We start from the raw sequence: 27,064 nt of genomic DNA, 5'->3' as shown, positions 1-27,064 counted from the left end.
GCCAGGTGTGGTAGCGCATGCCTGTAATTCTGGCTACTCGGAAGGCTGAGGCTGAAGGATCGCCGGAGCCCAGCAGGTCAAGACTGCGGTGGCCGCGAGCGGCCACTGCACTCCAGTCTGGGCGACTGAGTGAGACTCCAACTCAAAAAAAAAAAAAAAGAACTAACCATAGACTCCAGTCTGGGCGACTGAGTGAGACCCCAACTCAAAAAAAAAAAAAAGAACTAACCATGGCTGGGCACGGTGGCTCAAGCCTGTAAACCCAGCACTTTGGGAGGCCAAGGTGAGGAGACTGCCTGAACCCATGGCTTCAAAAACAGCCCGGGCAACTTGGCAAGACTTCATCTCTACAATAAAGCAAAAATTAGCCAGGTGTGGTAGCATGAGCCTGTAGTTCTGGCTACTAGGAAGGCTGAAGTGGAAGGATCCCCAGAGCCCAGCAGGTCAACACTAGGGTGGCTGTGAGCATGCCACTGCACTCCAGCCTAGGTGACTGAGTGAGACTCCAACTCAAAAAAACAAAAAACTAACCATGAATAAACCTCATAGAGACTAAGTCATACTTACCACTGCTAGTGGTTTCAGAGGCTTCAGATGCAGTAGAAATATTGTCTGAAAATTTCTCTTCAGTGGTATTCACATAACTGAGGCTGCCTGCAATTCTATCTTCACCCTGCTCCGTAGGATATACTGCTATTCCAAACGAATATTTTCCTCCATTCATAACAGATGATGGCTCAATTACAACAGGACTGGCATCCTAAAATCATGAAGTCAGAGAACAAGAAGCAATATTTAATAATTTGACAATTAGGTAGCCTTCAGAAATGAATCCCATAATTATTTATTGTTTCTAATCTTCCTGTAGTTGGCTACAGACATTTAAAAACATTTTAAGGCCTGGCATGGTAGCTCATGCCTGCAGTCTCAGGACTTTGGGAGGTTGAGGTAGGAGGATTATTTGAGTCCAGGAATTTGGAATCAGCCTGAGCAATATAGCGAGATTTCATCTCAATAAAAAATTAATCAACTAATTAAAAACATTTTAATATATAACTGACTTCTAATATCTCTAAAGGGGAAAGTACGTATATAAATTGATATGGTAGACAGAACAGACAATGAAGGATTCTGTGCCAAATAAAGTAATTTAGACTTTATTCTGTAGAAGTCTTTTTAAATATTAAAAAGTAAAATTCATAATTTTTATTATTAAGATTCTACATGGTCACCGTAGAAAATATAGAAAGTATGAAGAAAATAAATATCATGTACTCAGATTTCATCATTTAGCAATTAACTATAATTGACATTTTAACGTGTTTTATTTCTTGTGACTGAAAAAATATATGCATATGTAAAAGATGAGTGGCATATGTAAATAGTTAGAATTAAGGACAAGGCCATAACTTACCAGATATGTGACCTTTAATAATACCTAAACTTGGCCAGGCTCAGTGGCTCAGCCTGAGCCTGAGGTTCGAGACCAGCCTGGGCAACTTGGCAAGACCTCGTCTCTACAATAAATCAAAAATTAGCCGGACATGGTAGCGTGCGCCTGTAGTTCTGGCTACTTGGAGGGCTGAGGCGGAACAATTGCTGGAGCCCAGCAAGTCGACAATGCGGTGGCCGTGAGCGTGCCACTGCACTCCAGCCTGAGCGATGGAGTGAGACTCCAACTCAAAAAAAACCCAAACAATATTCTGGCTTGAAATATACAGACATTTAAGTCTAATGCTTGGGATAGAAAAACAGGCTGGATATAAAGATTTGGTGGCTCATTAGACTTCCTTCATCCTTCAGCACAAGAAAATAGTATTTGCAGAGTGAAAAGAATAATATTTATAGGATAGTTGGTGGAAGAAACTTTTTAGGGAAAATGAATCTAATGGTCAGAAAGGCAAAGAAAAATTAGGAGATTGTAAAATCACAGAGGCAGAAACTGCTAGTGCAGAATTGTTTTTCATCAAATTTAACAGTGAAAAAAACAAAAAAAGACAAGACTTGAGGGGAAGGGAAGGTGCTGTAAGAATGTGTATCTGTAAGTGTTTCAAAGAGAGGGATCAGAATACTGTCAGTGACTAAGAGAGTAAAGAGAAAGACTAAAAAGACTAACCAGTAGAACAAGATCCCACAGGCATCTGAAATGACAGGGCAATAGCATGGGTGGAAACCAATGAATGTGGGTCTTAAGTCACTGTTTATAAAGTCACTAAGTATAACATTACATTTAAAAGACAAATTCCAAGTCACACTATATCAACAGCATAGCTGATACTTTTTTTTTCAAAACAGTTATAACATCCCAAACTTTAGCCAACATAGACATTGATTAACATTTTATTAGCTGTTTTCTCCTTTTTGATCTGTAAACCAACTGAATATTATCCTTTAGAAGTCAGCTCTGGAGAAATTCCAGTGCCATTAATTAAGACTGTCAAGAAGAACTAGAACAAAACTTTGGCTTCTTTCACCTACCAATTAACTTTATTGGATTTAAAATGTTAAATAGCAATACAGCCTTATTGTCAAAACTCCAAACAATTCAGAAATATAAATATTCACATTCTGTAAGAGATTCAAATGTTAGCATTTCCAGGTAATTACCAACTTTCTTAATGTAAGGGAAAAGTACAGTGAAAAAAAGTCATTTCCTATTCAAATCTCTTTCAATTCTCTGATTACTTCAAGGAAATGTTCTCTCAGCTTGGTACTAATGTGCTAATCTAACACTTGATCATTTCTTTTTAACAAAGAGAGAATAGTCCTCAACAGCAAAGTCTTCAAAAGGCAACACTAATTAGCTGGAATTTAATAATATTATTACCTTCTATTTCTGGCACGTGATACTAATTTTCTCTTAAAATGATGGCATAGAATTTCCTTTAAAATACATTTAAATAGCTAATTGATCACAACCAGTTACAGATTTTTTTTGTTCTTTCTCCACTCCCACTGCTTCACTTGACTAGCCAAAAAAAGTAAAAATGGTGACATTATATATGTGTGGTGTGTGTGTATACATAATATATATGTATATATATATTTTTGAGTTGGTATCTCACTCTGTCACCCAAGAGTGCAGTGCACCCAAGAGTGCAGTGGCACGTTCATTGCCACCTCAGCCTCCACCTGCTGGACTTAGGCAATACTTCCACAACAGCCTTCCAAGTAGCTGGAACTATAGGTACATGCCACCACGCCCGGCTAATTTTTTTGATTTATTGTAGAGATGAGGTCTCGTCAAGTTGCCCAGGTTGGTCTCGAATCCCTGTGCTCAGGCAATCCTCTCATCTCGGTCTCCCAAAGTGCTGGGATTACAGGTGTGAGCCACTGTGCCCAGCTTATATATGTATTTATAAGCTTTTTTTTTTTTTTAAAGTTGGGATCTCACCTGTTGCCAGGCGGAGTGCAGCGGCACAACATGGTTCACCACAGCCTCAAGCTCCTGAGTTCAGCCAATTCTTCCACCTCAGCCTCCCAAGTAGCAGGGATTATAGGCGTATGCCACTATGTGTGGCTAATTGTGTGTGTGTGTGTGTGTGTGTGTGTGTGTGTGTGTGGAGATGAGGTCTCACTATATTGTCAAGACTGGTCTCAGACTCCTGGTCGCAAGCAATCTTGGCCTCTCAAAGTGCTGGTATTACAGGCATAAGTCATGGTGTCCAGACTGTTTATATAAACTTGTATTAAACAAATATTGTATGGACATTATATGGGAAAATTGGTGACTACTATAAACAAATTATTAAGAACTGGGAGTCTATTTTAAATATAGATTTTGAAGCATTAATGTTTTAAATTAGAATGTTCACCAAAGAAGTAGAAATGTTACAGACAAGAGAACAACAGAACCAAACTCACCTATATCAAAAAGAAGTATAAATGTATATTAGACCTAAGTTACTTATTTTCTTAAAGATAATACTGAGCTCCTCACAGCTTTTCTAATACTGAATCCATACAAACATAAAATACATTAAATTTAAATTAGGTTTCAAAAGAAAATTTTCAGTAAACATTAATGATTTATTATTTAAATCAATTCAACCTTTTTCTTTAATTATGCTTTCTGATTTATTTGGTCTAGAGTGGAGCAAAGGCATTGATTTTTTATTTTTAAATTTTCCATGTAATTCTGCCATGCAGCCAGAATTGATAACCATTGCCCTAGTAAGGATTATAATCTCATGCATTTGTTTTCATAATGTGCTCCAGATGCTGAGAACTTAATAATAGATTTCTTATTAAATCTATTACTTGCCCTGGAACTTGCTTTAAGAAAAAAGATTCAGATTTTAATTAGCTTTTGGATCATTTGCTTCTTTCCCATAAAGATGAGCCAAGACAGACAGCATAGTCATTTTAAAAGAGTAACAGTGCCACCTTCCAGAAAACTTAAAGTCTTCCCCCAAGTTACTTTGTTTTCTTTCAGAACAATCACTTTATTCTTGCTGTGTTCTTGAACTTGAATGATGTCTGCATAACTATCATATCATTAGTAGGCAATTCCTTTATAAATTTATACTCACTTCTCTATTCCATTTATATCAAGTTTATCATGCCTATGGTTCCAGCTACTTGGAAGGCTGAAGTGGAAGGACCACCAGAACCCAGCAGGTCCACCAGCACCCATGAGCGTGCCACTGCACTCCAGCCTTGGCAGAGTGAGACTCTGAGAGAGAGAGAGAGAGAGAGAGAGAGAGAGAGAGAGAGAGAGAGAGAGAGCGCGCGCGCGAGCTATACGGAAACAACAGATGCTGATGCTGTTTTTTGTTTTTTTTTTTAGTCGGAATCTCACTCTGTCGCCCAGGCTGGAATGCAGTGACACGCTCACAGCCACCCCAGCGTCAACCTGCTGGGCTCCAGCAATCCTTCCACCTCAGCCTTCCAAGTAGCTGGAACTACAGGCACGCTACTGCGCCCGGCTAACTTTTGATTTGTTGTAGAGAGGTCTGGCCAAGTTGCCAGGGCTGGTCTCAAACCCCCAGGCTCAGGCAATTCACTTGCCTTGGCCTCCCAAAGTGCGATTACAAGTTAAGCCACCTAGTTCGGCCTGGTGTCTACATTTCTAAAGAAAATTTACATGAAACCATTCCTGTAAGAATGTTTCTTATGCTGAAGAACTAGTCCATAGGTTGAATTTATAGATATCACTGCCAAGAAGACAGAACATTAAAAACATGACCAGATGTTAAATTTAGTTAGGTTGAATTTTATAATAATTTGTGAATAGAATAATTGCAGCAGCTTTCCAGAGGCTGCAATATTTGCCCCAGTGATTATGATCTGTATCATATGCTTTTAAAATGGCATAGTAAATACCCTTTACACTTGGAGAATATGAGCTTTTCTTCACTTCTTTCCCAATGCTCCAAACAAATGACAGTGGTCTGTATTCTCACTGCCTTTGGCTTTCTTTTCTTTCATTTTTCTCCCCTTCCTTTTTTTGAGTTAGGGTCTTACTCTGTCATTCAGGCTGGAGTATAGTAGCTCTATCATGGTTACTATAGCTTCAACCTGCTGGGTTCAGGTGATCCTTCCACCTCAGCCTTCCAAATAGCTGGGACTACAGGTGTGCAACACTACACTTGGCTGATTTTTTATTTACTGTAGAGACGAAGTCTTGTCATGTTGCCCAAGTTGGTCTTGAACTTCCCAGGTTCAGGTAATCCTCTCACCTTGGCCTCTGAAAGTGCTAGGAATACAGGCATGGGCCACCGCATCCAGCGGCTTTCTTTTCTAAGATAGGAATCTGTTGTTTTCAGTGTCCTCTGCTGCCAGAAACTGTCACCACTACTCAGGTTCTTTCTTCTCCCTCTTCCACCACCCTCATGTTTCTTGTTATTCCTTCCACCTTTCTCAGTTTTTAGTGGAATATTGATAGCTAACCTTTTCATTTAACTAATCTTTTTTTTGAGTCAGAGTCTCACTCTGTTGCCCAGGCTGGAGTGCAGTGGCATGCTTATAGCTACTGCAGCCTCGACCTGCTGGGCACAGGTGATCCTCCTGCCTCAGACTTCCAAGTAGCTGGAACTACAGGTGTGTGCCACCACCCCCAGCTAATTTTTTGATTTATTGTAGAGACAAGGTCTCACCAAGTTCCGCAGGCTGGTCTCAAAACCCTGGGCTCAGGTAATCCTCTTGCCTCTGCCTCCTGAAGTGCTGGGATTACAGGTGTGTGCCACCACCCCCAGCTAATTTTTTGATTTATTGTAGAGACAAGGTCTCATCAAGTTCCGCAGGCTGGTCTCAAAACCCTGGGCTCAGGTAATCCTCTTGCCTCTGCCTCCTGAAGTGCTGGGATTACAGGTGTCACCGCGCCTGTGGCTAATCATTTAACTAATCTTATTACTACTTTCCTTCTATATGTTGAGCAAACCAATTACAATTATATAATTAGTTTTTTTTTGACTGTTGTTTGCTTCTGGCTGCTCTGGGAAATTTTTGTTTTTCTAAAACTTCAAAGGATCCAGTTTTATTTTTACTGACTTCTAGATCTGAACTATTCAAAATCATCCTAGAAGTCTGATTTTCAGGAAGATAGATTTCTAGATAGGTAAAGTTTCACCTGAGTGAGAAACTTTCTCACATTCTCTGAGTCAACAATTCTTAAGAGGGCATCGAGGTATGTACTTTTATATAAGAAAATTCTATTTTGAGAATTTTATTACTCCCTCTGTGTATGAATAATTTATATTTTCCAAAATATGGGTCAAGATTCACCTTTCTCTCTACTGATGAGACTATTTCTTTTTTATGCCATATACATATGTATGCTATAACTATTAATGATCTTAAATAATAGTTATTTCAATTTTATATTTCATTAGTCTGAAATGCTGGTTTTGGAAAAATAGGAAGCAGTATGGGGTAATGGAAAAAGTAATAAGGCAGGAATCAGAGAGCTGAGCTCTAGAGGTAATAAACTAATTGTCTAATACTACTTTGGGCAATTATAAAACCTAAAAGGGACCCCAGAGGCTTCATTTGTAAATTTAGAGAAAAGAGGTGCTTAAAAGTACTTTCTAGCTCTAAAGTTATATGATAACTAAATAGGAAAACCTGTACATGAATAATCATAGCTGCTCCCTCATAGTTCTCAAAAAGGAAGAAAGATACACTTTTTTTTTTTTTTTTTTTTGAGTTGGAGTCTCACTCTGTCACCCAGACTGGAGTGCAGTGGCCGCTCCCGGCCACCGCAGCCTTGACCTGCTGGGCTCCGGCGATCCTTCTGCCTCAGCCTTCCGAGTAGCCGGAATTACAGGCGTGTGCCACCACGCCCAGCTAATTTTTTGATTTATTGTAGAGATGAGGTCTCGCTGCCCAGGCGGGTCTCGAACCTGCGGGCTCAGGCAATCCACTCACCTCAGGCTCCCAAAGCACGGGATTACAGGCTGAGCCACCGAGCCCGGCTGAAAGATACACATTTAGCTGCAATGATGATAAACAGATTTCACCATTCCTCCTTATTTAAATTTTTACAGAAGGAGATTCCATATGGAATAAGAAAATCTTGGCACAATCAACAGGGAAAGCAGACAACCAATCAAATATTCATTATCTAGTGAATCATAGCAAATGTGGGGTTAACCACTCCTGAGAAAGGATGGCTTATTTTCTTGCTCACTTGGTCTCTGACCTTTCCATACAGTCATGCCACTATTTGAAACATACACTGCCCTCACAGACAACTAATAATTCACATAAGCAAATATGTGATCTTGTGAAGAGAGAACACTCACTAAAGCTAAGTAATATCTTAAGTAGGTAGATGAAGCCCTGAGTAAAGTCAAATTATCTGACATATCAACATTAATTTTTTAAAAAATGAGGCATTTGTCACAGTTGTCACATGGACTGGAAAGAGAAATTTCAATCATTAATTGCTATTGCTGTTGTTGCTACAACTCCCACTATTACTACCTTTAACCTTATTTAAGGTTTTTATCTGCCCAGCACTGAGCTAAGTGCTTCACATATATTAACTCATTTAATCCTCATAACACTCCTATTGAAATAGATATTACTATTAATTCAATTGTTCATAAGTGAAAACTGAGGTAGAGAAAGAACAAGTAATTAATTCAAGGTTATACAGCAAGTGGCAGGGCCAGGAATCCAAGCTCACTAAGATTAACTTATTCTGGTTTCTTATAATGATAGCTAACCTTTAGTTAACACTTATTTAGTACTTATTACACCCCAGACACTTTTAAAACACTTAACATGTATCAAACTCATTTAATTCTTACAACATTCTATGAAGGAGATTATTCTAATTTTATAGATGGAGAGACTAAGGTCCAGAGTGTCACTTTTCAAAAAGGTTATTTGCATTTAAAATGAAGTTACTTTTTTTTATTAAAGAACATTTTTCTAATTAAACCATATGTTTAGAAAGGACTGCTATTAATCCACTTAGACTTTTTCTCCATCTTATTGAATAAGTTGCCATCGTTCTCCACCTCCTCCTCCTCCATTAAACTGATACTCTCTTCCCAGATTTCTCATAACTACGAGTTAGGCTTCCTTTTAAAGCAGATTTTAAAGTTTGCATTTGATAGACACACACTAGACAATAATATGCATAGAGTACTAGAGTAGGGAAAAGAATCTGTAGATTCTCCTCTGTACATCTCTCCTTACTACCCTCCCCAAACTCTTTAGTGACAAAAGGGTTATGGCAGTCAAGAACAAACTGGGTTCATGGTCTTGTGAGTGCACTTCTGTCTGTTTGTAAGGGACATGCTACTAAGAGGAAGACCTCTATTCATGTTCCTACAGTAAACAAAAAGTGATACATCCAAGACAAAACTAGGTTATTCTTTGAGTATATACTCAATAAGACATTAATAACCACTCACCGTAAGGCCAAGCTATGAATATAAAGACCACAAAAGTATTTCAAAATAAAGATTGATGTTGTACCCCAATGTTTTCGTTTTGATCTGTACTCACCATCGTGATTCACTTATAAGGTCCTTCAAGTCATTTAGCACACAGCCTAGCCCACGCAAGTATCATATAAACATGTATTTCCTTTCCCTTCAAATCTTTACCAAAGTTGGAGAATTTTATTACTGTCCAGTAGTCATATAAAGTCTGTTGGAGTTGAATACCCTATGAAAAATATAAATAGATGGAATCTAACTCACGTATTTGACATATTCTTTCCATTGTTGCCACCACTGCATAGAGATGATAAACCAATTGTGTCCTGGTTGCAGACCATACCTGCTCTCTCGTTCTAACCATCCTCTGTACATACAAAAGAAATGCAATACATCAAATAAAGTGTGAAAAAGATAACAACACACACAATTATCATTAGAAGTTTTGGAAAAAACAACACAATAACACACCAAGACACAAACAGAGATACTCATGAGAGAGTGCCACAATTGAATTAGTAAAACATTCTTGTTTCCATTGATAAGCCAGTATCAAGAGTCACTACTATCAAGCACCATACTGACATTTTAAAAATAGCTTTATTGGGAAATATTTTACATAATATAAATTTTACCTGTTTTAAATGTACAACTCAGTGATTTTGGTAAATTTACAGGTGTGTGCACCCACCATAACCTAGTTTTATAACATTTTGGGTATTTCAATTAACCTAAAAAGATCCCCTGTACCCATTTAAAGTAAATCTCTGTCCCTACCCTCAGCAATAGGAAACCACATGCGAACGATTTCATATAAATGTAATAATGAAGCACACGGTTTCTTGGCTTCTTTTACTTTGCAAAATGTTTTTGTGGTTCATTTATTGTTGTAGCAGATATAAGTTGTTTGTACTTTATTACTGAATAGTATTTTATTGTATGTATATACTACATTTTGTTTATTCATCCAAGAGCTAAAGCACATTTGAAACTGGTAAACCAACTTCAAAGTAGTTGTGCCACTTAATATTCCCATCAGCAATTCTAGTTTTGTCACATTTTTTGCTAATACTTGTTACTTTCAGTCTTTTCTAGTGGGTTTGAAGTGATGTTACATTATGATTCTTAAAAAAACCATTTTAGAGGTGAAAATAACATGAAATTAATGATTTTAAAGCATACAATTCATTGATACTTAGTACATTCAAAATGTTATGCTACCAAAACTTTTTATTGTTCCAAAACATTTTCATATACTTCAATTAGACAGTCATCCATCATTTGATTATTCAACATTGCCTACCTTTGACAACTACCAGTCTGCTTTCTGTACCTACTGATTTGCCTATTCTGGATGTTTCATGTAAAACAAATAATTCAATATGACCTTTTATGTCTGTCTTCCTTCACTTAACATGTTTGTGAGGTTCATCCATTTTGTGGCTTGTATTAATACTTCATTCCCTTTTATGGATGAATAATATTCCATAGTATGTAACATGTTTTGTTTATCCATTCATCCACTGATAGACATATAGGCTGTTTGACCGTTTGGCTACTGTGTATAGTGGTGCTATAAACATTGTATCCAAGTATTTGTTTGAGTACCTGTTTCCAATTATTTGGGTATATACCTACAAGTGGAATTGCTGGGTCACATGGTAATTCTATGTTGAGGAACTGCCAGACTGTTTTCCACAGTGACCAACCACCATGTTACATTTCCACCAGTAATATATGAGAGTTCTAATTCCTTCACATACTCACCAAAACTTTCCATTTCAAAAATTATAATGATACAAGTAGGTAAAAAGTAGAATTTTATTGTTTTGATGTGCATTTCCTTCATGACTAATTACAGTAAGCATCTTTTCAAGTGCTTGATAACCACCTGAACTTCTCTGGAGAAATGTGCATTCAAGTCCACTTTTAGTTGCCTATATTTTAATGGGGTTGTTTGGTTTTTGTTAAGTTGTATATGTTCTGAGATGTTCAAAAGTTTTCAATTTTGATGGAATCAAATTTAATTTTTCTTTAGTTGCTCATGCTTTTGGTGTTACATCTAAGAATCTATTGTAAAATCCAATACTTTTAGAAGAAATAGTTTTGTTGAATATAAAGTTCTTGGTTACAGTTTATTTTACCCTTTCAGCTCTTTCTTAAAAAAAAAAAAAAAAATACGACTCCTAGATTTCATGCTTTCTGATGAGAAAAATGCTGTTCATCTTACTGATGATCCCTTGTAGGTGACAGGTAACTGCTTTCTTGCTTTCAAGATTCTTTTCTTGGTTTTTGACAATTTCATTACAATGTGTCTCAATGTGAATCTCTGAATTTACTTACCCTTCTTGAAGTCCACTGAGCTTTCTGAATGTTCATATCTTATGAATTTGGAGAAGTTTTTGGTAATTATTTCTTCAAATATTCTGCCCCTTTCTCTTCCTCTCCTAAAATTCTTTTGTTGACACACATGATGCAGTTCTACAGGTCTCTTAGGCTCCACTTATTTTGCTTCATTTTTCTTTCTGTTCTCCAGTCAATAATTTTAATTGACCTATCTTTAAGTTCCATGTTTCATTCTTCTGCTTGCACAATTCTAATGGTGAACCCTTCTAATGAATTTTTCATTTCAGTTATTGTGCTCCTCCGCTTGAAAATCTGTGTTTGGTTCCTTTTTATACTTTCTATCTCTTTAATGATATACTCTATTTGTGCATACATCTTTCTCGTGGCTGCCTTTAATTTGTTGTCTGTAACTTCTACTAGCTCTTTTAACATATTTAAGATAATTGATTTAAAATCTTTGTCTACTAAGTCTGAGCTTCCTCAGAGAGAATTTCTGTGACTTTCCTCTGTAAAGGGTCTAGACTTTCTTGTTTTTGTAGCTTTTAGCTGAAAACTAGATTTTTTTTTGAGTTGGAGTCTCACTCTGATGCCCAGGCTGGAGTGCAATGGCATGCTCAAGGCCACTGTGGCCTTGACCTGCTGGGCTCAGGCAATCCTTCCACCTCAGCCTTCCAAGTAGCCGAAACTACAGGAGTGATCCACCACACCCAGCTAATTTTTAACTTACTGTAGAGATGAGGTCTCGCCAAGTTGCCCAGGCTGGTCTCAAACCCGTGGGCTCAGGCAATACCCTCACCTCACCCTCCCAAAGTGCTGGGATTACAAGCTTGAGCCACCGTGTCTGGCTGCTTTTGTTTATTTCTATAGCTGTCTGTTACTTTAGTGACTTTTCCAAAATATTTTTTGCAAAGTCTATATTCTCTGTTATATGTAGTTTCTTAAGTCTCTCCTCATTTTGGTTGTATTCAGCTAGTATTTTAACAGATTTCCTAGAATGGCAGAAGGAAAGACAAAGATAAAAACCACTACTGTCCTTGCAGAAATGGCTCTGTGCTGGGGCATTCCTACAATGCTCAGCCAGGCTGTTAGCAACTATGGCTTAGGCTTCACTATCTGTATGTCCTTAGTCTAGAGATCAGCCAGTGGTGAAAGCTTAGGGGTCTTATAAGGTCTTTTCTGAGTGTACATCTTGCTGTAGGCATGTGGAAGGCTTTCTAAATTCCTCAGTATACCAGTTTGCCTTTAAATTTCCCAAGGAAATCCTCAGTTTTCCCTCCCAGACTTTTAGCACTCTATTTTATACCTCAACTAAAAACTCTTGCCCCAGGTAGCTGTGGGGTACTCATTTGCCTTATAGTGCTTGTGAGGAATACCCCTGCTCTTCTGTCCTGGGTAATGTCTAAGTTAAGTATAGCAGAGTTGAACATCTTACGGCAGTTTTTCTAATAGCCCAAGCATGCTTAGAACAGGTAAATACAACTCTTTATGAATAATGTGTGCTCTGCTTCCTCTGAAACCAGGGTCCAGATACCCACATTGGGAATGTGGGCTGCCATTTTCAAGACTGCCACTCAACTAGGCAAGGGAGGGCAATTATAAATGCCACAATTGATTTTTGAAAAATATTCAATATTTGCTTGGTTGTTGTAAATCTTAATTCTTTTACAGAGTTCTGATGAAGTTGATTTTGACAGTTTGTATTTATTGTTCAATGTTTTTGTGCAGAGACAGGCAATCAGAAGTACCTATTATACAATTCACAGATTTACTCCTCCTACTGTGCTTATAATTTGCCTTTCTGAAGAAGCTGAACACCTTTTCATGTATGTACCCAGACTAGCCATTTATATATGTATGGCAAGATGTATATTCAACTCTTCTGCACATTTTAAATAAGATTTTAAAAAAATATGTTGTAACAGCCCTTTATACATTCTGGATACAAGTTCTTTATCAGATGTATAATTTGCAAATATTTTCTCCCAGGCTGTGAGGCTATAGTTTTTCCTTTTTTCCCTTTCTTTGTTTATCTATTCATTTTTTTGAGTCAAGGTCTCACTCTATTACCCAGGTTGGAGTGTTAGTGGTACAATCACAGTTCACTGCAACCTTGATCTCCTAGACTCTGGTGATTCTTCCGCCATAGCCTCTCAAGTAGCTGAGCCTACAGGTGTGTACCACCACACCTGGCTAATTTTTTGATTTTTTTGTAGAGATGAGGTCTTGTTATATTGCCTTGAACTTCTGGGCTCAAACAGTCTTCCTACCTTGGTTTCCCAAAGTGTTGGGATTACAGGCATGAGTTACTGCACCCAGCCTGGTTTTTCATTTTCTTAATGGTAGGTACCTCTTGAATCTCAAGTTTTCAATTTTTTCTAAAACCTATCACTTTTTAAAAACTTATAAATTATGCTTTTGAGCCGGGTTCGGTGGCTCAGTCTGTAATCCTGCACTTTGGGAGGCTGAGGTGAGTGAATTGCCTGAGCCCACGGGTTCGTGACCTGCCCTGGGAACTTGGTGAGACCTCATCTCTACAATAAATCAAAAATCAGCTGGATGTGGTAGCGCGCGCCTGTAGTTCCAGCTACTTGGAAGGCTGAGGCAGAAGGATCGCCGGAGCCCAGCAGGTTGAGGCTGCGGTGGCCGGGAGCGGCCATTGCACTCCAGTCTGGGCAACAGAGTGAGACTCCAACTGAAAAAAAAAAAAAATTATACTTTTGGTGTTATAAATAAAAACCCCTCTCCTAACCCCAAATCACAAAAGTTTTCTACATTATTTTTTATTCTATAAGTGTTACAATTTTAGCTCTCATGTTTAGGTCTATGGGATCCATTCTGAGTACATTTTTCAGCATGATGTGAGGTAAGGAGTCTAAAATAATCTTTGCAGTGGCTATTCACAGATGATCACCGTGAATGTGTACTAAAACGCTGAACTCCTATGTTCAAGAGATCTTCCTGCCTCAACCTCTTGAGTAGCTGGGACTACAGGCCCACACCACTGTGCCTGACTCGTCCTATACCATTTTTTTTGAAAGTCAATCTTTTCTCTAGTAAATTTCCTTGGCATCTTTGAAAAAAATTAAATTGACTAAAAATATAAAGGTTTCTTTTTGAACTGTGAATTCAGTATGATTAATCTCTATGTCTTGCCTTATATCAGTAGGTGATTAAGGTAGCCTTAGGTAAATTTTGAAATTCAGAAGTTTAAGTCTTCCATTCTCTGTCATTTAAAAAAGTTGTTTAGGCTAGTCTGAGTTATTTGCATTTCTATATAAAAATTAAGAACAACTTGTCAATTTACTTTTTAAAAGCTGAAATTTGATTGAGAGTATGTTGAATCTATACATTAATTTGGAAGAATTAACATCTTGACAATATTCCATGAAATCCATGAACACTGAATCTCTCCATTTACTTAGATTTTCTTTAAATTCTGTCAGCAATATTTTAATTCACCTTTTTTAAAATTTACTTTTTCATTAAAAATTTTTATCATCAAATTTTAAAAAAATTGATATATAGTAACTGTACATATTTATGGGGTTCATGTGATATTTTGATATATGCATACAATGTGTAATAATCAAATAGGGTAACTAGAATATTTATCTCAAATATTTATCATTTCTTTGTAATGGGAACATTCAAAATTTTCTCTTCAAGGTATTTTGAAATATACAATATATTATTATTAACTATAGTCATCAACTATACTAGTAAATAGAAGCTATTCCTTCTGTCCAACTTTATTTTTGTACCTATTATCCAATCTCTTTTTATCCTTCTATGCCCCCCTTCTCACCTTCTGGTAACCATCATAATGCTCTCTAACTCCATGAAATCAACTTTTTAGCTCTCATATATTAATCAGAACACATGGTATTTGTCTTTCTAAGCTTGACTTGTTTCACATAATGAGCTAGAGTTTCATCCATGTTGCTGTAAACAACAGAGTTTCATTTTTTCAAGGCTCAGTAACATTCTATTGTGTATAAACACCACATTTCCCTTACCCATTCATCTGTTGATGAACACAAACTGATTCCCTATCTTGGCTATTGTAACAGTGATGCAATAAACATAGGAGTGCAGATAACTTTTCTATATGATACTCATTTCCTCTCTTTTGGATATATACTAAGCAGTGGCATTGCTAGATAATATGGTAGACCTATTTATAGTTTACTGCAGAATCTCCGTACTGTTTTCCATAGTGATTGTACTAATTTACATTCCCACCAATAGTGTACTAGCATCTCCCTTTCTCCAGATACTCACTAGAATTTTTGTTTTCCTAATAAGAGCCATTTTAACTGGGATGACATAATATCTCATTGTAGCTTTGATTTGCATTTCTCTGATGATTGGAGATGTTGAGCATTGCTTCATACACTTGTTGACCATTTGTATGTCTTTTGAAAAGTGTCTTCAGATCACTTGCTCATGTTTTAATTGAATTATTTGGCTTTTTTGGTAATGAAGTTGAGTTCCTTATATATTCTGGTTATTAATCCCTTGTTGGAAGGATTGTTTGCAAATATTTTCTCCCCTTCTGTAAGTTGTTTCTTTATGCTGTTGACTGTTTCCTTTGCTTTATAGAAGCTTTTTAGTTTGATAAAATTCAATTTGTCTATTTTTGCCTTGGTTGTCTATGCTATTGAGGTCTTACCCCCCAAAATTCTTTGCCCAGACCAATGTCCTAAAGTGTTTCCTCAATGTTTGCTTCTAGTAGTTTCATGTCTTAGATTTAAGTCTTTGACGCATTTTGATTTGATTTTTTAGAATGGTGAGACAGGGGTTTAGCTTCACTCTTCTGCATATGTATGTCCAGTTTTCCCAGGAACATTTATTATATGTTCTTGGTTCCTTTGTTAAAAATGAGTTGGTTGTAAATGTGTGAATTTATTTCTGGGTTCTCTATTCTGTTCCATTGGTCTACATATTTGTTTTGATGCCAGTGCCATCCTGTTTTGGTTATAATATTTTGTAGCATATTTTGAAGTCAGGCAATAATCTACCTTCATTTCTGCACAGTAGTTTTGCTGATAAATAATTCTGTGTTGACAGTTATCGTTGTTGATTTCTGCCCACTTTCAGCACTTTGTCATACTACTGCCCATTGGCCTCTATTGTTTCTAAAAAGGAAGTCAATTGTTAATCATATTGTGGTCATAGCTCACTGCAGCCTCAAATTCCTGGGCTCAAGTGATTCTCCCAACACAGTTTACTGAATAACTAGGACTACTAGCTACTCAGCTACTAGCTGAGAATACTAGTTAGGATAATTTTTTACAAAATTTTTTTTTGTAGAGACAGTGTCTCACTATATTGCCCAGGTTGGTCTTGAATTCCTGGCCTCAAGCAATCCTCCTACCCCAGAGTGCTGTATTACAGGTATGAGCCACCATGCCTGGCATCTTTGTTAAAATTTTGACTGGCCTGTTGGTCTGCTGCTTCTCTTAACCAGTATCTCATCCCCAAGCTGGTGATGTCAGTCTTCCCTTATTGTTTACTACCATGATCTCATGTATTTATTTACTTAGCAATATTCTTGAGCAGACATTTGTCCCTGCTCTACTCCAAGTAAGCCCTTCCTGACCTGCCCTGGTAGAACTATCATGCAGACTTTCTAGATGAGAGAAAATGAAAGCAGCTTCAGGTTAAATTACCACTAGCTAATTATTTCAAATTATCATAAAAGAAGGCTATTTACTGATATATAAAAGTATTATTTTGTATAATCCTAGAGTAAAAATAGAAGCAGGGAATAAAACAGTATTTCAGAATATTCCCATTTCTATAAAAATTTCACAATTATCACTGTGAACATGTATTTCAATGGTATGTGACTATTAATAATGTCATCAGCAATTATAAGTACAGAGAATATGGACTTTTTGCTTTGCTCTATTTTCTAATATTTCTACAGTAAGCATGAATTGTTTTTATACTAAAGAAAACTGGTTACCTTTTATCTTATAAAATGTCTTTTATTTCAAAAAACTGAATTTAGTAATCAGTGCAATTTTAATGTTAAATGGAACCTGACTCCTAAATTAATCTATCCCCCTTGTCTAGGAAGGTACTTTACCAAAAAAATTTCATATGTAATTATTTTTTAGAAACAGGACTCCACTCTAATGATTACATTAAAATAAAACATGCTGTTACTTAGAAACATATCTATTCCAAGTGTTTGAAATTTCAATTACTTAATAAAAAATACACAGACTGACACTACAAATTTACCTAATAATTTGTCCTTCTTCTTCCGGAGTAGCTGGTCTTAACCCCAGAACTATATGACATACCTAGGGAAAAAATGGTAAATTAAACTTTATTAACTACATAGTATTTCACATTCTCTGCATGAAATTCACTTTTTAGATGGGAATCTACATTAGCAACTGCTTTCCTTTCAACTGATTAAGTATCAATGCTTCACCTGAGTACACTTTAACTTTAGATGTGCAATTTGTGGGTTTTTTTTTTTTTGAGTTGGAGTCTCACTCTGTTGCCCAGACTGGGGTGCAGTGGCCACTCCCAGCCACCGCAGCCTCAACCTGCTGGGCTTCGGCGATCCTTCTGCCTCAGCATTCCGAGTAGCCGGAATTACAGGCATGCGCTACCACATCTGGCTAATTTTTTGATTTTATTGTAGAGATGAGGTCTCGCCTGCCCAGGTGGGTCTCAAACCCACAGGCTCAGACAATCCACTCACCTCAGCCTCTCAAAGGTGCGGGATTACAGGCTGAGCCACCGAGCTCGGTTTGTTTTTAATTTAATTTAATTTTGAGGCAAGGTCACACTCTATCACCCAGGCTGGAGTGCAGAGGCATGATTCTGGCTCACCGCAGCCTTGACTTCCTAAACTCAAGTGATTGTCCCATCTCAGTCTCCAAAGTAGATAGGATTATAGGCACATGTCAATATGCTTTGCTAATTTTTATTTTAATTTTTTGTAGAGATGAGGTCTCACTATGTTGCCCAGGCTCAAACTCCTGGGCTCAGGAGAGCCTCCTGCCTCGGTCTCTCAAAATACTGGGATTACAGGCATGGGTACCCATGCCCAGGATGGGAAGGAAAATGGAAAAGAAAGGAAAGGGAGGGAGGAGGGAATAGGGAAAACAGGGAAAGAAGAAGTGGAGGGAGAAAAGAAAAACAGTATTAACAATATTTTATCAAGACTATACATTTTAATATAATGTTCTCAGAGAGTATATTTTTATTGTTGTAAGTGTACTACTGGATACTTGTGCCACAATTTATTTGTTTAACTACTGTTGACAGGTATTTGGGTCATTATCTGGTTCTGGCTAAAACAAAGACTGCTTATAAAAACATGCATTTTAGTGCTCAAATGTACTTGTTTCTATAAGTCGTATATATGGGGTATATGTGACTTGCTGGTCATATACATATGTCCAATATTCATAAATATACCCAATTTCCTAGTGGGTATACCAATTTATATGCCCATAAGCAATGTGTGAGAGCTACACTTGCATGTTATACTTAGTAATGCTTCATATATCACTTAAAAACTCACCATTCTGGCAGCTACTTTGAGTAACAGTATTCCAAGTATGGTTTTTTTGTTTTTGTTTTTTTGAATTAGAGTCTCACTCTTTAACCCAGGTTGGAGTGTAGTGGCACGCGTGTTCACGGTCACCCCAGCGTAAACCCACTGGGCTCCAGCGATCCTTCTGCCTCAGTCTTCCAAGTAGCTGCAACTACAGACGTGCACTACCATGTCCAGCTATTTTTTTATTTTACTGTAGAGACAAGGTCTTGTCAAGTTGCCTGGGCTGGTCTTGAACCCGCAGGCTCAAGCAATTCGCTCGCCTCGGCCTCCCAAAGTGCTGGGATTATAGGCTGAGCCACCAAGCCCGATCCAAGTGTGGTTTTAATATGTATTTCCATAATAACTAAAAAGGTTAGGCCTTTTCCATTAATTTATTAGGTATTTGGATATTTTCTTTTTTACAGAATCTGTTCAAGTTTTTTCCACATTTTTATATTGGGATTCTGTATTTTTATTATTGATTTTTGTTATTTGTATGCCTAGATACAGTCTTTTGGTATATAGGTATTGCAAATATCCCATTCAGTTACTTATCCTTTTATTCTTTTTTAAAGTAGGAGTCTCACTCTCTTGACCAGGCTGGAGTGCAGTGGCACACTCATGGCCAATGCAGTCTCAGCCTGTTGGGCTCCGGTGATCAGTTCCACTTCAGCCTTCCAAGTAGCTGGAACTACAGGCACATGCCACCACACCCAGCTAATTTTTTGATTTACTGTATAGAGAAGGTCTTGCCAAGTTGCCCAGGCTGGTCTCATACCCCTGGACTCAGGCAATCCTCTGCCTCCCAAAGTGCTGAGATTATAGGCATGAGCCACTGTACCTGGCTTTTATTCTCTTAATGGTATTTCTTGAAAAAAGGAAGTTCTCAATTTTATTGAAGTTCAACTTAATAATATTTTCCTTAATGTGTTTTATGTGCCACTTAAGAACTCTTTGTCATCTCAAAATTATTAAACTATTCTTCCACATTTTCTCTAGAAGGTTGTCTGTTGTCTTTCACATTCAGATCTATAACCTGCCTGAAATTAATTTGTGTGTGTGGTACGAGATAGAAATGATGATGCAATTTTTCTCCATTTGGCTATCCAGTACCATTAATTTTTTTTTTTTTTTTGAGTTGGAGTCTCACTCTGTCGCCCAGACTGGAGTGCAGTGGCCGCTCCCGGCCACCGCAATCTCGACCTGCTGGGCTCCGGTGATCCTTCCGCCTCAGCCTTCCAAGTAGCCGGAATTACAGGCATGTACTACCACGCCTGGCTGATTTTTTGATTTATTGTAGAGATGAGGTCTCGCTGCCCAGGCGGGTCTTGAACCCACGGGCTCAGGCAATCCACTCACCTCAGCCTCCCAAAGGCGCGGGATTACAGGCTGAGCCACCAAGCCCGGCTTCCCAGTACCATTAATTTAAAAGATTATCCTTTCTCTTCTGTACTGCAATGTGGTCTTTTATAAATCAAGTAATCATATGTGTGTAGGTCAATTTAAGGCCTCAAGACTGTTCCATTGATCCATTTATTTATTTTTATGTAGATACATTGTCTTAATTACTGTTGTTTTATAAGTCCTACTATCATAATATAAATCCTCTAACTTTGTTCTTCAATATAATCTAGACTATTCTTGGACCTCTGCACTCTGTATGTATTTGAATCATCATGTCAAGTTTCAAAAAAACAACAATGAACCTTTTGGGATTATGATTATGATAAATCTATAAATCAATTTAAGAGAAACTGACATCTTTACAATATACTATAAATATGGACTGTTACCTTTGTATTGGTTTTCAACTGCTGCTGTAAAATATTACCACAAACTTAGTGGCTTAAAACAATACGAATTTATTATATTACAGTCCTGTGCTTCAGAAGACAGAAGTTCGGCACGAGACTCACTAGGCTAAAATAAAGATGTCAATAGGGCTGCATTCCATTCTAGAGGCTCTAAGGAAAAACATGTTTCCTAGTCTTTTCCAGCTTCTAGTGGCCACCCATTCTTTGCTCATAGCCCCTTTTCAAAGTCAGAAAGGCTGCATCAATATAACCCTTCTTTTAGCATATCTCCCTCTTTCTCTCCCTGTCTTTCTCACCACAGTTAGGAAAGATCTCTGCTCTTAAGAATAAATGTCATCACACCGGGCCCACTTAAATACTGCAGGCTAATCTCCCCATCTCTGAGTCCTTAACCTAATACACCAGCAAAGCCCTTCTAACATGTAAGATAACATATTCACAGGTTCTGGGGATTCAGGTGTGGATATTTTGGGGGGATGTTATTATGCCTACCATATTCTTGAACATTTGATATTTTTTGATAAATGTACAGGAGAGAAAACCCCAATTATGTTTGGTACGCTATTTGTGCAAAAAGGAGTAACAATAAAGATATTTCCTCAGAAACAATTTCCAAAATACTCTACTAATACTTGCAAATGTTAGATTTTAAATATCCAAAACACTTAGTCAAGTATGAGATCTTGGCAAATAATAAGAGCACTAATTCAATATTATATCACTAAATTTACCAGTTAGCTCTACCAATTTTAAGACACAAATAGAAAATAAAACAGTTTAGTATAAGTCTGCTTATTCATATATCAATTGAACATATAATTTTAAAAGCATATCTGAGTATGTGATAAAGCAAGTACAGTAAAATGTAATGATAAAATTTAAGTGGTAGGTAGATCATGAATATTCACTGAAGAAGTCTTTTAGCTTTCCATAATAAAATGTTAGGAACACATATATAAGCAACTCGCAAGCATATGTTTATTCACAAATTAGAGTTATAGAAAAATTAGTGCCATTCCAAGTCTTTGATAAGAATGACAAAATAGGAAAAGCCATATCAGAAGCAATATGCTATACTGTGTGAGAGCTACAAGATGCCTCAGACACAAACTTGTGATCAAAATGTTCGTACACTGAATATGAGAAAAAGCAGTTTTAAAAGTAAAAAAGCCCACAGATCCTACTACCAAAGATAATATTTTAAATGAGATTAAAAATAATTGACCAATGTTCACATTATCAAGCAAGTTAGGCCTGCTTATAGTGGTCATCTATATTACAGTCATATATTTTATAAAGCCACCAATTAAATTCTGTGTTAAAAATTATGACTGCTAATACAGCAATTGATTAATTTTAAAGGATCCATTATAGGCTTATCAGATTGCATATGTTTTAAATACATAAAAATTAGTCACTAGCTCTCAGGAAGAGACTAATTTCCATTTATTCCAACATAGCTGTATTGTAGACAAGTTATTCTTTATTTAAAACGGAAGATCATGATAGATATAAATGTACTAAACCATTCTGACCCTCTCAGGGATGCTTTTACAAGGAAAGGAAAATAAGGAGAAATTAAAATAACCACTATTAAATCAACTTGTATATTTACAAAGAACTATAAAAATGAGAAAATATAAGTTATCTTTAATTTAGAGCAAGAGAATTAGTTTAACCAGGAAAATAATTAAAATCTGATAAGCTCTATCTTAATGTTCGCTCTTGGTAGCTTAATCTTTCTTGCAGCTTCTAAAGAATAAAAGTTAAGAAACAGCCGTGTAGCTAAGATGACCTCCTAACTGGAGAGACTGTATACTTTGAAAAATTTAGTTACATCTTTATGATTCAATTTTCTATTCACACTGTCTTAATTCTTAGGGAGGACCTTTTAAAAAGACAATATTGAAGATAAATAGCAAATTATGATGGCTTTTGTAACATAAATTGTTTCTGTATGTCTATGTGCTGCTCTATCATAAGTCATAACAAGATAAACAACATAATCATCTACATTCCGCTTTCCTATTTCCTATGCCATGATTTTGAGAAGCTTCAGCAGGAACTCATGCTCTATCTTACCATCTTCCAGGAGGTATCCAGGATAATGTAGTTCTGTCTTTTTATAATATATGGCCTTGCTGCCTAGATACAACTCTAGCTATTCCATGATTGGAAAAGACGTAGAACTGCTGGTACTACTACCCTCTGTACTTGTCATTTACCTTAAACATACCTGGAAAAGGAGATTCAAAAATTCATTGGCAAGAACATTTTTCACACTCCAGATCTGATAGTCTTCCAGAGTAAGATGGCCCATCTGAAAGAGAGACATTCAAAAAGATCTCAAGTTAAGAATGTCCTCATTTTTTCAACAGCATTTGAATAAACTCTGGTTTATAAAATTTATATTTGTCATGCTTCTGAAAGCAAACCAATAACTCACAGTAGCTGCTATAGGCTCATCTGGAAAGTAGGGCACCTAGTGCAAATTTAAAAGTGGCAAAACTTATACAAATGTCATTTGTAATTCTGCTCAAGTAGTCAATGGTAACAAAGACTTGGGAAATAACCTGAAATATTTCTGCTTCAAGGTTTACCTATGGAAAATCACAAAAGGACCTGAATAGGCAAAATGAATTATTTACTAATTTTGTTTTTTATATATTTTATGTATTTATTTTTTGTAGAAATGGGAGTCTTACTATATTACCTAGCCTGGTCTTAAACTCCTGGCCTCAAGCGGTTCTCCTGCCTTGGCCTCGCAAAGTACTGGGATAACAAGTGTGAGCCACTGTAACTGACCAGAATACTTACTAATTTTGAAAACAAAAAGCAGACTTTCTGGATTACACTTTTTTGTCTTAACAGTTTTCCAAGACCTTCTTAGAAACATCTGACAACACTAACAAACATCTGAGAGATTTTTTTAAAAATTTTTTTGAGTTGGAGTCTCACTCTGTCGCCCAGACTGGAGTGCAGTGGCTGCTCCTGGCCACTGCAGCCTCGACCTGCTGGGGCTCCAGCGAGCCTTCCAAGTAGCTGGAATTACAGGCATGCGCTACCACGCCCGGCTAATTTTTTTTTTATTTATTGTAGAGATGAGGTCTCACCAAGTTGCCCAGGCTGGTCTTGAACCCGTGGGTTCAGGCAATCCACTCACCTCAGCCTCCCAAGGCACGGGATTACAGGCTGAGCCACCGAGCCCGGCTCGTCTGAGAGATTTAAAGAAACTTAATATATGTCAAGAATGAATATCTACATTATATTTCCCCAAAATACAATTTAAAATAAGTTTTATATATTGAGTAAAGCAACATTTTTATCACGTCAATATATACCAAAAATTATATATATAGAAAGAAGCGAATATATATTTTTTCTTATCAGGCAGAAATATAACCAACTGTTATTACTTTGTGTTCAACAATTTCCTAACAATCCTAGACAAATAATTTTTTTTTAAAAAAGAGACAAGGTCTCACTCTGTAGCCCAGGCTAGAATGCAGTGGTGCAATCATAGCTCAAAGCAGCCTTAAATTTCTAGGCACAAGCAATCCTTCTACCTCAGCCTCCCACATGGCTTGGATTATAGTAATAATTTTTAGCGTTTATTATTTAACAATATTGATACGTTTTCTTTTTATTATATAGTACCATATATATGATATATAAGACTTTAAATCATCCTTATTGACTTTCTTGACATGCTATCTATCTAGATATGTTAATATCAATCTAAATGTTGTTTAAAAATAGAAAAGCAATTTTTTTCTCTGTACTTTCCTAATTCCTCTATAATGTGGAAGGTAAGTTAGTGTAAATTCATTCCTGTATGTTTGCCTAAAAGCATTTAATAGCAAAATTATACAATCTATGGCAATGCAAATATATAACTAGGAAATATGGATACAGACATTTAGGACTATAGCTATAGGTACTTATTAAATTTCACCAACACAGTAAAAAATATTGTCTATTTTCTTTAAAAAATTTTACACAGCTGGGCTTGGTGGCTCAGCCTGTAATCCCACGCCTTGGGAGGCTGAGGTGAGTGGATTGCCTGAGCCCGCGGGTTCGAGACCCACCTGGGCAACTTGGTGAGACCTCATCTCTACAATATATCAAAAAATTAGCCGGGCGTGGTAGCACACGCCTGTAGTTCCAGCTACTTGGAAGGCTGAGGTGGAAAGATCACTGGAGCCCAGCAAGTCAAGGCTGCGGGGGCTGGGAGCGGCCACTGCACTCCAGTCTGGGCAACAGAGTGAGACTCCAACTCAAAAAAAAAAAAAAAAAAAATTTTACACAACTAAATCAATAAAGATGTTCTAGTAACAATTTTTTATCCTCACTTTCTTTTATGCCCCAAAAGAAAAATATATACATTCTTTTTTTTTCAATCAGCTTTCTCAGTTTGAACACACATTATTTTTCAAAGAGAAAAAAACTGACCTGCAGAATCACTTAAGCGTATAGTCAACTGTCTTTATAATCAAATAACAGACATATGAGTGATTAAATAGTTAAGAAAATTTCTGGGCATGTGGGTGCATGCCTGCAGGCCCTGCTATTCAGGAGGCTGAGTCAGGAGGATCAACTGAAATCAGGAGGGGAGGTCAAGACCAGCCTGGGCGACATAGTGAAATCTACAAAAAATGTTTTTAAAAATTAGACAGGCATGGTGGCATGCTCTGATAGTACCAGCTACAGGAGGCTGAGGCAGAAGAGAATATTGCTTGAGCACAGGAATTCAAGGCTGCAGTGAGATATGATCGCCCCACTGTGTTCTACCCTGGGCAACAGTGAGACTCTGTCTCTTAAAAAACAAAGATAAAGGAATCATGTAGTATGTATCTTTTTGTTTGGCTTCTTTTGTTCAATATGATTAGCTTTACCATAACTAAAACAGAAGAAAAAAAGATGACAAACTATGCATGTCAAGGGTCATGTCTACTTGATTCTTACAAAATGCCTAGCACACATTTATAATAAATGTTTTCATATATGATATATTACACTTCATAGAGTTGTTTAAAGATAGAATGGGCAGCTGGGTACAGTAGCTCATGCCTGTAATCTCAGCACTTTGGGAGGCTGACATGGGAGGTTTGCTTGAGTCTAGGCATTCAAGACCAGCCTGGATAACATATTGAGACCTCATCTCTATAAAAAATTTAAAAATTAGCCAGGCATGGTGGTTCGTGTTGGTATTCTCAGCTACTCAGGAGGCTGAGGTGGAAGGATCGCTTGAGCCCAGGAGGTTGAGGCTGTGAAAAGTTGTGAGTTTGCCACCGCATGCCAGCCTGAGAGACAGTGAAACTCTGACTTAAAAAAAAAAAAAAAAAAAAAAAAAAAAAGGGTTATCTTTAGAGATAACTTGGAGGTGTTTTAGCCACAGGCCCAGTAAGTACTTGGTGGGGAAGATATAGAAGAGATTCAAGCATGTATATAAGCTATATATCCCAATTCAGAGTGTATGATATTTTTAGAAAAAGATAAATTAGTCCTAGCTAGACTCACCTTTGTGGTGTCATGTGCATTCAATATGCCTTCTACAATGTCAGAGAGATCCATGTGTAATTCCTTTAAAAACAACAACCCAAAAAAGTAATTATAAAAGAATGAGTAGATGTACTTTTTTGTTATTCAGTGGCTAAAGTTTACTGTATGTGGTGCAATGTTTAATTGTCACAGATTCTCATATTTGCTATAAAAATTGACATAATTTTCCTATTGTTTCATTCTTATTTTATACAGTAAAGTTCAGTTTACTAGGTTTTTGTAAGTCAAATTCTCTTCCCAATTTTACATCTTCAGCTATGAATACTTTGAGTAGCATAACACAGTAACTAAAAACATTAACAAATTATTTTCTCCTTTTTTCTTTAACCTCCATTTTCCTGTTGGAATTTTATGTGAAACAAGACATACACAACCAGAACTTACAGGGATATCATCAGTACGGTTGTCCTTCCAAACTTCCAAAAGTGCAACTACCATATCTCTCAGTTCAACCCTGGAGAGAACTCCATCGCGGTCAACATCAAACACCTTGAAGCAAACTAATGAAAAGAAACTCTTATAGAGGAAAATTATTTTATATTCTGAAGTATAACACATCTTACTGCCCTTTTATAATTATTTAGTATCTCAAGCAAGTTAATGTATTCTGGGACAGTTTTCATCTGGAGCAAACTAAACTATGTAATTACAGTTCTCAGGACTGTAGGACTTCTTGCACATCATAAATCTATTTTTCTAAATCATTATCCAGATCAGGAAGCTCTATCTTTTAGCCAAATCTAGGGCTAAATTCCTTACAAACCAAGGTTATATTACAATACCTCACAAGTTTTCAGAATGTAATGCAAGCCCCTAACATTAATTTCTTTTTTTTTTTTGAGTTGGGAGTCTCACTCTGTCGCCCAGACTGGAGTGCAGTG

The 27,064-nt window shown here is 36.9% G+C and overlaps 1 protein-coding gene across 1 annotated transcript in view; it reads right to left on the bottom strand.

Moving 5' to 3' along the window:
- The window catches only part of USP32 (ubiquitin specific peptidase 32), a 165,770-nt gene that overhangs the window by 55,579 nt on the left and 83,127 nt on the right, over window positions 1-27,064 (bottom strand). The window contains exons 7-12 of the mRNA XM_008048889.2: window positions 26,568-26,683; window positions 26,142-26,204; window positions 22,858-22,941; window positions 17,493-17,554; window positions 9,159-9,261; window positions 568-760 (exon numbers count right to left, since the gene is read on the bottom strand). Coding sequence (XP_008047080.1) covers window positions 568-760; window positions 9,159-9,261; window positions 17,493-17,554; window positions 22,858-22,941; window positions 26,142-26,204; window positions 26,568-26,683 — 621 coding nt within the window. The remainder of the gene's footprint in view (window positions 1-567; window positions 761-9,158; window positions 9,262-17,492; window positions 17,555-22,857; window positions 22,942-26,141; window positions 26,205-26,567; window positions 26,684-27,064) is intronic.

This window comes from Carlito syrichta, unplaced genomic scaffold (assembly GCF_000164805.1).
Source record: "Carlito syrichta isolate Samal-C Ts95f unplaced genomic scaffold, Tarsius_syrichta-2.0.1 Scaffold128086, whole genome shotgun sequence".
NCBI lineage: Eukaryota > Metazoa > Chordata > Mammalia > Primates > Tarsiidae > Carlito > Carlito syrichta.
This window is presented reverse-complemented; position numbering and strand designations above follow the sequence as displayed.